The sequence below is a fragment of the Vanessa cardui genome, chromosome 18 (genome assembly GCF_905220365.1).
Source record: "Vanessa cardui chromosome 18, ilVanCard2.1, whole genome shotgun sequence".
NCBI lineage: Eukaryota > Metazoa > Arthropoda > Insecta > Lepidoptera > Nymphalidae > Vanessa > Vanessa cardui.
In genome coordinates, this window is record NC_061140.1 from 2,047,068 (window position 1) to 2,061,317 (window position 14,250).

General features: G+C 32.4%; 1 protein-coding gene across 1 annotated transcript; it reads right to left on the reverse strand.

Annotated features, from left to right (window-relative positions):
• Positions 1-2,600: 2,600 nt before the first annotated feature.
• On the reverse strand, positions 2,601-4,458 carry LOC124537447 (ATP-dependent RNA helicase glh-2-like). The gene is made up of 3 exons (XM_047114292.1): positions 4,342-4,458; positions 3,337-3,922; positions 2,601-2,935 (listed from the first exon to the last, which is right to left on the reverse strand). Exons 1-3 carry the CDS (start codon positions 4,432-4,434, stop codon positions 2,670-2,672), a joined length of 945 nt encoding a protein of 314 aa, XP_046970248.1. The 5' UTR covers positions 4,435-4,458; the 3' UTR covers positions 2,601-2,669.
• Between the last annotated feature and the right edge of the window lie 9,792 nt (positions 4,459-14,250).

Below are 14,250 nucleotides of genomic sequence, written 5' to 3' on the forward strand. Positions count from 1 at the left end.
GTGGTGGATTATGTTCCAAACCCTTAATAGGAGAGGAGGCCTTAGCCCAGCAGTGGGTAATTTATAGTCTGTTACTTTACTTTACTCTAAGCTAGAGCTTTGTAGAATCTATGTTCCGAACCAGTGGTAGCTTCATTTAATATAATTGTTAAATGACGATTCAAAACTGCTTATAACAGCCTACTTGAATAAAGTATATTTTCGATATGATCTGATTTGTTTTGAGTTTCCAAGATAAATTGGTGCATCAGTCACTGTAAGAAATATTTTTTACAGTAACAATGGCTATGATCATTAATGACCATAATAATCAAAACCAACAACAAACAATAAAAGCTTGATGAAGTAATTAACAAAACGAAATATCAGCCAATTTTATATAATTACAACAAAAAACGTAAATATATTTTTATAAGTAACAGGTGTAGCGTCTTCCTTGATGTTAAGTTAAACCAGTTTTGAAACAATGAAGCGTTACTAATAATTCATAGCCATGATTAATTCGTTTTACTGCCTCGTTAGTCTAGCGTCTTGCGTGTAAGTTACTAGTTGTAGTCCCCGGCTTTGTTCGCGTTTTAGGGGTTTGGATGTCATTTATTTATTTATCTAATAAGAACACTAACAATATATATATATATATATATATATATATATATATATATATATATATATATATATATATATATATATATATATATATATATATATATATATTAATTGATGGCTTACACAACATCCAAAAAAAAACAACTTCTGATATGTACATCGATTACAATTTTACATAACATTCACAGTGTATCGTGTCAACATGTTTATTTAAAGTTGAAATTAAAATATTTAAAAATTAATTTAAAAAAACAATTTAAAAAAAATATTATTGACCTATGCTGTCGTCGTTTATAAACATAAAAACTAAATAATATAACAGAAAAACAAAAAATAAAGAAAATAAAAACAACAGGAATTTAACGCACTATTTAGCTGACAAAAAGTAATCCATGAGCTTTTTTTTAAAGTAATGAAGCTATCATTAAAGATGGCATGTGCTAGAAAAAGAAAGTAGCCTATTCTTCCTTGGAGTTCAAATTTGCTTGATACCAAATTTTATTAAATTAGATCCAGCGGTTTGGTTTTAAAGAGCGACAGACAGACAGATTTACTTTCAGATTTATAATATTAGTTTAGAGCGAGTCGATAAAAAGAGAGTTTTGTTTAAACAAAAATCTCTTGTACTCCCGAAGTATTACATCCTTCATACAGAAATTTTTAATAGAATAGTATGTGAGGTTATATGTTAGATTGAGTGAAAGAAGATATGGTTGGCAAGAATGTTACTTGAGAGATCTCCGACAGAGAAGTATGGAAGGAGAAGACATGCTGCACCGACCCCAAATAAAATCGGGATGAGGATGATGATGATGATGATTATGTTAGTTTATTTAAATAACAATAAATGCTTATTCCTTTTGATTTTTATGAGTTACTATTGATTTATTTTATTGTCTTATTTTTGTTTTTTTTTTTATTATTATTATTAGTATTCCTTCTATTAAATTATCTATTAAAATAAATCTTAATACATCATGCGTCTAGTTCCAAGTTAACAAACATTGTTATTGTTTTGGTTTCATATATTTGAATTTGATTTAATATATTGCTATATTTGTAAAAATGAAACTCTATATCTCAGATTGTCAATCAAAAGCTTGAAAAACATTGAAATGAAACAAAAAAGAAAATCAACAGCGACTGCAAAGTTCGTCGATATTATTTAAAATAACAGGTTTTCTTTTGATCGTTTCAAATCGCTTTTTGAAACGATCAAAAAAGCGATGGATGGACTATCTAAAAGACGATATGACTGGAAATAATGTTACTCGTAAGATGACGTTAGAGAGATACGTAAGTATGGAAGACATGCTGCGCCAACCCTAAATTAAATTGTGATAAGAACAGGATGATGATGAAAGGAATTTTAACATTTTATATGGTATAAGTTGGCGGACGAGCATATGGGCCACCTGATGGTAAGTGGTCACTATCACTCATAGATAATGACGCTGTAAGAAATATTAACTATTCCTTACATTGTCAATGTGCTACTAACCTTGGGAACTAAGTTGTTATGTCCCTTGTGCCTGTAGTTACACCGGCTCACACATCCTTCAAACCGGAACACAACAATACTGAGTACTTTTATTTGGCGGTAGAATAACTGATGAGTGGGTGGTACCTACCCAGACGGGCTTGCACAAAGCCCATAACAAGACATATTAACAAGGAGACACATGCGAAATGATGCGTTTACTCACCAAGAATTTGTATTCCCGTTTGGTTTTTTTTTGCTTTTGTTGCCTCACTTTAATATTTCGTAATATATCTAATTTTGTTTTATATTCGCAGCTTTACAATTATTAGACTTTACTATTTATAAATACTCAATCACGCTTTTCCTAGTGAAGTCGTCTTAACTGTATTATGTATTATGACGTCACATCTAAGATTAATGAAAAAAAATATTTTTTTTGTATTAACTATAATACTATTAGTTTTATGTACGTCATTCTAATTTAATTGCATAGAAAAATAAAACAATTAAATATGATACAATATTATCATTTATTATATATTTGAACACAAGCATTAATTTGAGTTAATTCAATGACTTCTCAGTAGTGATAGCCAGTTTCCTCGTCGAAAGGTTGTTGAGGAATGTCCTGGAAAGATGAAGTCTTAGGAGCCAAGTATTGACGGCTGGCAGCGCCGAACTGTGGCTGAGAGCCAGAGCCAACGTTGGATCCTTGAGATCCAAATGTAGATCTGAAACCTCCATTTGCAGATCCATGAGCTGCACCGGAGCTATGTCCAAAACCGTTGCTACGGCTGCCGAATTGGGAACCTTGGTTGTATTGCTGGCTGGCGAATCCTGATGATGCTGAAAGTACAAAACATATTGTTTAATCCTAAAGGAGTATTAAGTAACAGCCTGTATAGCCTGTGGGATGAAAAATTCGTCTCAAAGAAATTAAAGATTATTCCATGACATTCCCAAATTTTTAATGGAAGAATTTAAACTGATTCATGTATGAGATTCCCCTCTCTGGAGCGAAGGAGAAGCGGTAGAGTCTGGTCAAGTGAGTTATTTTTTCTATTTCTAATAGAAATATTTTTTATTTTTTTTAGTTTATATATCGACAGAATTGTTGTCCGTGCCTTTGATGTAAAATCAAATTGTTTTTTTATAATACACCTGCATGAGGCATGTATATGTAATTGAAAAATAAATTAGAGCCAATTAATTTACTGTTAGCAAATCATTAGGCTATCCGTACTTACGTTTGTTCGAAGAAGCTCCAAATCCACTGAAACCGTTGGATCCAGCTCCAGATGGCCCATGGTCGGGAGGAAGGTATTGGTTAGATGTGGCACCAACAAAAGCTCCATTTTTGCTAGCAGCTCCAGCGCCATTTCCAAATCCGTTTGATCCTTGAGTTGTACCAAATCCGCCAAATCCGCTGGAGCTGTGACCGTTAGCGCCAACTCCTTGGGAACTATGGCCATTAGCGCCGAATCCATTCGAGCTGGCACCGTTAGAACCAAATCCAGAAGATCCATGCCCATTTAAGCCGGAACTGCTGCTAGAGCTGTGACCGTTGGCAAAGCCATTGCTGCTAGCACCGTGGCCGAATCCATTGCTGCTAGTACTGTGGCCGAATCCATTGCTTCCAGAACCGTGACCACTGGCAAAACCGTTATTGCCAGTACCGAAACCATTTTGAGAGCCGCCATTTGAGCCGAAACCTCTAGCACCATTGTTACCGAAGCCGCTCTGAACGTTGTTGTTGTCAGGAGGCAAGTAGGAGCGCTCGAGGTGCTCCAGACGGCCAGCTGAGGCCACAGCAATCAAGGCAGCAACAACGAACTGTAAATGTTTTAATATTTCATATTAATTGTTCCTTTTCGATTTTCATACAATTTGGTACATTTATTTTGAAATAAACAGCAACCTGTGAATAAGCCCACAGGGAAGGTTTGAATCCCACCAGGCTGCTCTAATATGAGATGGGTATACATATGGCAGATTTTCATCTATCGTATGCGTTTTCTTACAATGTTTTTCTTCACAGTGGAACACGAAATCCATCATTATATACAAATTAAGTACAGTAAAAACTGGTGGACAACCAGGTTTGAAATTACAATGTTTAATGCACTATTACCCCAAATAAATAATATAAATATTATTTGTTAGCCATTACTCCATTTAAAATATGTAATACAATATTATTTAAATATTTATACAATGAGACTAGATTTTAAAAAATGATTAAATTAATTTACCAGTTTCATATTTAGGCCGGTGGATGTACTACCAAATGTGAAGCTCAAGAAGAACTGTGTTACCGTGAGACCGACTGACCTATTATATACCATCTGACCAGATCCTAATCCTGAAGATCTCGCTCGTATACTGACGTAATATACTCTACCAAATGTAATAAAACATCGGCATGATATGATTCGCATTGACGAGTAATTAGCCGAAGTATTTTTTCGAACAACCTTGCCTGTCAGAAATTTTCAAGGGTATGGTTTAATTAATTTCAGCTAATCGTAATAATCAATTATTCAATTATGAAAGCTGTCTCAAGCGTTATCTCGCTGCTCGGTACGGATCTCGAACGTGCTTGTAATTTGATGTTCGTGAATAGAAGAACGTTTGTTTAAATTATAAATTAGCTCGTTTGTTCAATTTTGCAAGAGTTTTTTTTTTGTTAATTTGTAATAAGTTGTTTGATGATTTTGGCGGATTGTAAACGTGAGTTCGCTAGCGAGTCACGTCAGTCGTATTTTTTTTTTATTTATATTTAATTAAAATAACTTAACAAAAGAAAATATTGAAGCTTTACATCTTATAATTTTTGAGACTTATTCAACTCTGTTTAATTATTATTTGCTAAGATATATTTGAAGTTTTTATGTTTATTGTAAACGAAATTATAGTTATTGACAGATACCTAAAGAAAGTATAATCTAATAATTAAACACCATTTGCAAGCTTATCGATAGTCCTGTTTTTCAATCAGATGTTATTTTATAAATTAAAATAAAACCTTTTAAATTAAAAATTATTATTTTTAACCGATTGAAAAAGAAAATTGACCTAAATTCAGAATAAACTAAGTAATCATATCAAAAGAAAACAACACAAAAAAATTAAGATTGCTCCTACTTTTTGTAGTGTTCATATTATGTTGTTTTCTGCAATGATTGAAACTATAATTTGCGGTTCTTTTCTGTAACTAAATGTGTCTTTTGAATTAGACTGAAAATATTTCAATTATTGTTGATCCTTTTTTAGTATGAGCTCAGATGGCCCAGTGGTTAGAACGCGTGCATCTTAACCGATGATTGCGGGTTCAAACCCAGGCAAGCACCACTATAATATGTGCTTGATTTGTCTAATTTCATACAAATTCTGCAACATGTGTATTCCACCAACCCGCATTGGAACAGCGTGGTGGATTATGTTCCAAACCCTGATTGGAAGAGGAGGCCTTATCCCAGGAGTAGGAAATTTACAGGCTTTTACTTTACTTTTACTTTTTTAGTATTATTGAATTGCCCAATAAGCCGATGTTCTTACAAAAGACATCAACGCGTGTTATAAAACAAATAAATTGCCATTCAAGCAGCTTTTCTCGAGCTGTTTGTTTATCAACCGATGAACATGAGATGAATAAAATTGATGGAGATTGTTAATGGTGGTTAACCGAGCTCTTTATTTTACTTGGTCGAGGACACTAATCTTATTTTTATATTTATTACTAACCTTCGTACACCACTTTGAAGGTTCCATGAAATAAAGCAAACTTTATTTAAGTTTACAAAACATATTTGTTCTTATTCATTATACATGTTCTTTACGAATTTGAAAAATGGCATTTTGGACGTACATATGTCATCGGAAACTTGGAAGTAATATTAAAGTGCACATAGGTTAAGTGAAAATAGTAATCTATTATAAAAAACGACATGGTAAATAAGATCAGCAAATTGCTTAGGATGTTAACCTATAGTTTATCTATTTATATTATTATTTCTTCGAAATGGACATATAATATCATAATATGCATACATATCCTAGTGCACATATAACCTTGTCATATTATTAGCCAATTCACGCAAAACCTTAACAAACTAAGCCTTCCTCGTGTAGTTCATGAATTTATTGCGTTGAGACAGACAGATGGATAAACGAAGGGTTTTGTTTTATAATATATACCTAGTTATAATTTCCGCAACAAAATTTCGTTAATGATTGAGCTTAAAAAGCTATAAAAATGCTATTAACGTTAAGCTTTATCTCACATTCATATTTAAAGTTTATTCAATTTAAAAGCTTCTTACATATTAAAAGTAATTTGTAGTTTTAAAGATATTTTTTATGTTTTTGAATATACAGGGTTATTATTATTTCGATGTATTCCCCTTCCTCCTTTAGGCAAGAACTTTAATAAGGCTATTATACACAATGCTCTACTCATAACTTAACTATTGAACTGTTTCAGTTTATAAATTTTATTTGAAATTTGTCTACATTACGTTTGGAATACGTCGAATTACCAATAACCCTGTATATTTTAAAATAGAACTAGGTAACTAGACTAGAATATAAAAGTAAAAAGAAATGAAAAATATTAGACAACTTAAAAGACGGTTTCCGATTATATAATGTAAGTCCAATTATTGAAAGCCGGTTTCAACCAAGAGAAATAAGCGATAAGAGTCCCTTGATTGACATATTGTTGTAAAAAAGTTTTTTGGTAAAAAACATATTTCTTAACGTATTCTCGTTTTATTTCTTGCTATATATATAGTAGGGCATTCTTGGCTGACACCGACTTCAAATCCAACAACAAAAAAAGAAGTGATCCAAAATCAAAATAAACTTTATTCAAGTGGGCTTTTGCAAGCACTTTTGAATCGTCATTTAACAATTAAGTGAAGGTACCACTGGTTCGGAAAGTAGATTACACCGAGAAGAATCGGCAAGTAACTCAATAGTTACTCTTTTTCAACATTTAGAAAATACAAAGTCATGTTAGTTAAAACAATTATTTAAATTGATATATCCTGCCTGGAAGTCAGCAGGTATTAATTCCACGCTTTTTTATTATCTACAAAATCTTGTATCGAATAATATGCCTTTTTTACCAATGAATTTTTATAAACGATTGGAATTTACGGAACGGCAAAGTTGAAAATGTCTGTCTCCTCCTTTTTGAAGTCGACTAAAAAGGTCACTTTGAGTTAAGTCATCATGGTCGCCCATAGACACAGTAAGAAATATTAATCTTAATACGCCAATGCCACTGACCTTGGGAGCGAAGATGTGGAAGTAGCATTGGCTCATTCACCCTTCAAACTGAAATACAATAATACTATGTATTGCTGATTGGCATATTGATTGACTGACATACATATTAAATCTTTGTTCGATATTACAGAACCGACCGTTAACTGGCGCTAGGGTAATATACAAAAGCGAATTCATGCTGACTTTGACGGTGTCTGCAATAATTACAGTCTAACACTCGGCTATCAGTAGAAATAAGCTCCAAATTTCTACTCTAGAATATCATATCCTAGAATGGGGGGAGGGGGCATTGACAGCCTAATTCAACCAGATGGATGACAAGGCTATTGAAAGTAATATTACTATAATAATGATTATAATAATTTCCATTAATCTTTCAGTGAAATAAAGACTATTAAATTTGAACAATGAGTACCGAAGACTATTAATTAAAAGTATAATAATATATAAAACCTCTTTGTTAGATACCTACATAGAGAAAGGTATAAATATTTCGATTCAACTCAATCACGGTATACTTTGATCAAGAATCAATAATTACGTAATTAGTTCCTCTCTTTTATCTGTAAATATTTGATACTCAAAGACATGTATCATATGTACATAGAATAAAATTGGTGTGTCTGTTTGTAATATTAAAGTATATGCTTTTTGTAAATGACCTTATTTGCCTGTCTGTCAGTTTAATTAGACTTATCTCTTAAAGAGCTGAAGCAATTTTGACAATACTTTCACTGGCAGAAAGTCAACGTAATAATGAGAAACTTAGTCTAGGACAGTAAGTTTTTTGTTAATTTCAAAGCGCACGAAGTCGCGAGCACATCTAGTTTTATATAAAATTATTTAATTACATTTATTATTTTAATAAGTCAATATTTTGTTAATCACAAATAGATTAATTATATCTATATTTTCTAGCGTATAATTATACCGTGTACATGAAAATTAGGAAGCGAAGGTGGTTTCTACGAATACACATTGGACGAATGTGGAATAATATCCTTCTCCAGAAGAGAAGTAAAGTATGCAGGATGATTTTTGTACTTGTGATTAAATTACTAGCGTTAAATTGCAATCATATTTCACAGTTCATATTATTTCGACAGATTATAATCTGTCCCGTCAGATTGTAATCTAAAGAATTTTGTAATCTTACGGTGACATATACATATATGTTTCTCCATATCCACATCACATCAAATCACATCATCAGCCCGTTTTTGTCCACTGCTGGACATAGGTCTTTCTCCGGCTACTCGCATCCAGCTTCTGCCTGCCGCCTTGCGTTTATCGTCACTCCCCGGACGTCCTACACTACGTTTGCCGAGACGCGGTCTCCACTCTAGAACACCATACATTTACATACCCAGTAGAATATCATTCATATATTACGTTTAAGTAAATTCTTGGCATTTATTTATTATTTATTTATATAATAATAAATAAATATTTGTCTATATTAATATTGAAAATGTCAAAGTAACTCTGTTTCTCGCTCTTCCACTACCAAACCGCCGCAACTAATTTGATGAAATTTGGTAGGAAGCAAACTTGAACTCCAAGAAATTACGCACATGACAACCAACACCCTAAAACGCAAAGCCGAGGGTGACTACTAGTATTTGATAACTAATATTCGATATACGATAATCTTACAAATTAATTTTGAATTATTGCCATTCATTGCTTTGTACACATTTCGTTTCTCTGTCAGCACTATATATAATAATATTACGAATTACATTACAAGGATAAAATAAAAACTTTTAAAGCTTGATCGCTTATTAAACTCAAATCCGGATACGAACTCAAATCGGATTAAAATCGTATTCAATAAAACCAAACACGGAACCACTTAGTTATTGTCGTAACATATACAATGCATCAATAGGGATTATTGAAATAATAGCTTTTTTACAGCTGAAGTTGGAGATTAATATAAATGATATAAATTAAACAGTTTTTACAAAAATCCGTTCAAAATAATAATCCATTGAATATTTACAAGTGATTCGAGTTGGTCATTGCTTAACAAATTGTTTTTTTTTATATGTATATTATAGGTTGGCGGACGAGCATATGGGCCACCTGTAAGTGATCACCATCACCCATAGACAAAGCTGTAAAAAATATTAACTATTCCTTACATCGTCAATGTGCCACCAACCTTGGGAATTAAGATGTTACGTCCCTTGAGTCTGTAGTTACACTGGCTCACACCCTTCAAACCGGAACAGAACAAAACTGAGTACTGCTATTTGCCGGTAGAATATATTTCGTTGTGGTTTTTGTAGATTAAGTTACTACTTAGGTAAAATTTTTAATTTTGGTTATTTAATTTATTATACTTTTTATGTTTTTGTGCGTGTCCTAAATTAACATTTCTTTCTTTGAATAACAATGTCAATAAAACGCGTATTATTTTATTAATGAAGCTTTCACCATTCATATTGCTGAAGTATTTTGTGCATATCGGGGCGGGTACATCTAACTTATTCCTTAAATATTAATACTTAAGTTTGTTGTGTACCGATTTGAAGTGATTTAGTAACCCATAGTTATCACAGGCATAGGGCACATAAGATCTAAGATCTCAATGTCGATCAAATTGATGACAAATGGAGTGTCAATGCCTACCTTTGTACCACTGGGTACATTTGTTAAGTAATAATACCTTTTTTAATATTGTTTTTCAATTTAAGATTCGTTTTATTTTTTTCCGTTATAGGTTGTTGTAATTTAAAAGCAATGCAAAACATAAATTAAAACTTGAGCGCCTGATAAAATCTGCTACTTTCAAAAACTTTTAGACGGAATTTACTCATTGCCGCCTTTTAATTAATACATTGCTTTTTTACTTTTTTATTCCTTTAGGGATATATGACGTTATGGACACATATTATATATATATATATCAATTTCTGTAATCAAAGTTTGTGAGAATCAATAGAAAACATTGTGAATATTATTCAATGTTTTCAAATATTGTGAACTTTAACTTAGCTTCCTTTTTATGGAATAGTTTAGGGGGTTTCTTTAACTTTAGTCGAGCACGAAATAAATAATAATTAACAAAAAAATTAGTACATGAAAACTCAGTTTTGATTTCGGGGTCAAAATCTCATTAATCAATAAATATTCTCGTGTTCTTTCTACTGGAATTTGTCGACTCTTTATGGTATTCACGATTTTCACAGCTGCTGTCATTACAACTAGCTGCAGTTCTGATGGCATAAGATAAAATTTCATAATTTAATTTCACATTTTAGCCACAAAAAATAGAAAATAATTTCATGATACAAATTTTAACGTGAGTGATAGTTGATTGGGAATAAAAAAAAAATAGTTTGGTGTATACTGACATTCTTAGTACCTTTAGATTTATTTGAATGTGAAATGTGATTGATTTTATATTGAACAAATTGTAGCCCCTTTTACGCTTGTGTTTTAGGGTCTATAGATGTTGGGCATACGAGAATTGCCTATATCCTTGCATGGACATATTAGATATTCAGATAGACGGACATGGTTATTTTCAAATTTATAATATTAGTATAGGTTAGTGTATGTATTTTTACTATGAGACCTTTTATTACGTCGTTCAGTATTTATATCTAAAGATTGCCCAATTCGCTTATATCTTATATTGTAATTATATATAATAAAGTATGGTTAAGTATATACGATACAGACGCCTTCAAATGATATAATAAGGTTCAATAATTTAATTAATCTAGCCTTAACTACTAGAGTAAAATTAAGAATTATGAACAGCGTTCCAAATTTGAACTCGTGTAAAAATAAAGGTTCGTGGGTCGTAAAACAGAATCAATTTAACTACCGCCATAATTATATAAATTGCGTAATTAAAAAAAAAATATGTATCGTCTCATTCAATCGTCGTTTATTTCATGTTAAAATAATAAATAGCGCCGGTACAAATCAATTAAATCGTGAATTGGTTTTTTAGTTAAGGCTTCATACAGACGAGATACGTTATTACTTACGAGCCTCGTAGAATCGGTACTATTAATAATATATATATCAAATACATTACCTAATATTATTTATACTTTAAGTTAATAATTATATTTAATTTCTGTTTAAATATATTGATTTTTTAGTGAATCATGGGTCTAGACAATGCTTTCAAAAGAAGAAAACAACAGCTAGATAATTGAATCTTCCATTATAATTTATCTTTATTCAATATCAGTTGAAATAAAATATAATTGAATTTTTCAGATGCCAAGTATGTCGTAAGTATTTGACTAAATTACGATATTTTAAAGACGTGCCTTAGTAATAATGAATAGTATAGTATAAGAAGAATTAGTGTTATTATCCGAACGTCATTATATCAAACTGTCAGATTAGTTTTAAATTTATTAAATTTTGGCGGGTAGCGTTTTGATAATAATAATTTGTTCTTGATTATTATATTCTTGTAATACATTTATATAGTGTATTTTTGTTTTGTCTAATAGTAATGTTATTGAGAAGCGTTTGTAACCAGCCTTACGTGAACATTTTATTCAATTTGACCTTTTCAACAGATTTGTGTGAAACGGAACTGGTTATAATATGTAAGTGATCACGAATTATTCAGGCAATTGGCCATTAATAGTTTTTTTACCGTACTAGCATATCATTAGCTTTAACCTAACTGAAGCTACTAAGTGCTGCTCATAATTAAAAAAAAAAACAGAATTAAACGAATCATTTTTAATAATAAATCGATTGCCACAAAATGTCTAATCGTGATATCGAGATGGCCTAGTGGTTAGAACGCGTGCATCTTAACCGATGATTGCGGGTTCAAACCCAGGCAAGCACCGCTGTTTCATGTGCTTAATTTGTCTTTATAATTCATCTCGTGCTCAGCGGTGAAGGAAAACATCGTGAGGAAACCTGCATGTGACAAATTTCATAGAAATTCTGGCACATGTGTATTCCACCAACCCGCATTGGAACAGCGTGGTGGAATATGTTCCAAACCTTCTCCTCAAAGGGAGAGGAGGCCTTTAGCCCAGCAGTGGGAATTTACAGGCTGTTGTTGTTGTTGTTGTCCAATCGTTTAACTTTTAAATATCGAATGTTGTTTTTTTTTTTAATATTTACAGCAGTGAGGTATTTGGTTCTTTCTGCCCATAAATACATTCATAAGAAGTATTTCATTACATCTTCGATATATTATGAACTACTAACAACCTCTCCCCGACTTCGCACGGGTGCTATACTGATACTAAATATTCTACAGAATTTGTTTATATACGACATCACATTGGAAGCTTCTAAATAACTGTTTCTTTGCTATATTTTCTTTGTATTATATATAAAAACCTTCCACTTGAATCACTCTATCTATTAAAAAAACCGATTCAATATCCGATAAAAGCACACATCGGGACAGAAGGGAATGAGCTATTTTGTTTTATACTATGTAATGAAGATGTTATATTTCTTATTTCTGTGCGATGATAATGATGTCGTCTTGACAGGCCAATCTTAAGAGACACCAGCTAACTACGCAGGATATACCATCAAGTGTATGCGCAAACACGGATACGCTATCTGTTGCTTCGTTTCCTTAATCCAATGGGTCGGCGTACCAGATATGACTGGAAACAGAACACTTGCAGAACCAAGTTTACGTGCTTACCGAGGCACGGAATTGTACGCACTTTCAACATCCATATAAGTCTACTACTGACAATTTTTTGATAAAAAACCCAATATCTTGTTATTGATCTCACCTTTTATTCGTCTCCTTAACTTCGGGATTTTATAACAAGGGCATAAGCATCAACAACAACAACAACATCCTGTGAATTCCCACTGCTGGGCTAAAGGCCTCCTCTCCCTTTAAAGAGAAGGTTTGGAACATACATTTCACCTACATTCATTCCACCACGCTGTTCCAATGCGGGTTGATGGAATATACATGTGGCAGAATTTCTAAGAAATTTGTCACATGCAGGTTTCCTCACGATGTTTTCCTTCACCGCTGAGCACGAGATGAATTATAAAGACGAATTAAGCAAATGAATCAGCGGTGCTTGCCTGGATTTGAACCCGCAATCATCGGTTAAGATGCACACGTTCTAACCACTGGGCCATCTCGGCTGGGCATAGGCATACTCATAATTTAAACAGGACGACGGTGATATAATGTTGTAAGTACACAAACTCAGACGAGCGTAGATACTACAATCGATACGTTTTTTGCTCGATTTAAAATTGGCAATATCATACTTTGCCAGTATATATAAATAATAATAAGTATATATAAATTGTGTAAATGATAATTTTTACGATGCCACCAGAAAATATGTGACGTACCCCTGAACCAACGGACTTCTTTTGTACATCAGGTTAATCGAAATTGGAGTGTCTGGCTAAAAATAATTTCATTGCCAACTGTGTGGACTCAGAAAGTAATTGTAATAACAATGGCTATTGGTACTCTTTTAGGTCACATAACGTCTCAGCAACACTTTTTCCAATTGGCTGGCGTTGAAGTTGGCTGAGAATTGTTTTAGGTTCAAATTATCCAAAAAGTCAAGTAAAATTGACATACAGAATTCCAGCCATATATAGCTAGTTGAATGTATTTTCCGTGCAAGTATGCAAAGATTTGATTTACGATTTTGCTTAAAAGAGACGCTATTCCAAGATTGTGACTCATAAGGTAAGGAATTCAAATCCCAGGCAAGATTTAATGATTGAGTGAGTGATGGCAAGACTTTAATTTAAATGAAATAAATGAATTACACAGAAATAGATAAATGGTACCTGTTATTTATCTATTAACTCACGAAGGCGCTTGCATTAGTGTGGATGTGCTAATAGGATGTCTTAGTGTGCGT

What these genes read in the sequence shown, in the direction of transcription:
- LOC124537447 (XM_047114292.1), bottom strand. Translation starts at nt 4,434, where the DNA reads ATGGTATATAATAGGTCAGTCGGTCTCACGGTAACACAGTTCTTCTTG. An exon ending in CCGGCCTAAATATGAAACTG is followed by an intron (nt 3,923 to 4,341) that starts GTAAATTAATTT and finishes AAACATTTACAG; the next exon opens with TTCGTTGTTGCTGCCTTGAT. An exon ending in TGGAGCTTCTTCGAACAAAC is followed by an intron (nt 2,936 to 3,336) that starts GTAAGTACGGAT and finishes TTGTACTTTCAG; the next exon opens with CATCATCAGGATTCGCCAGC.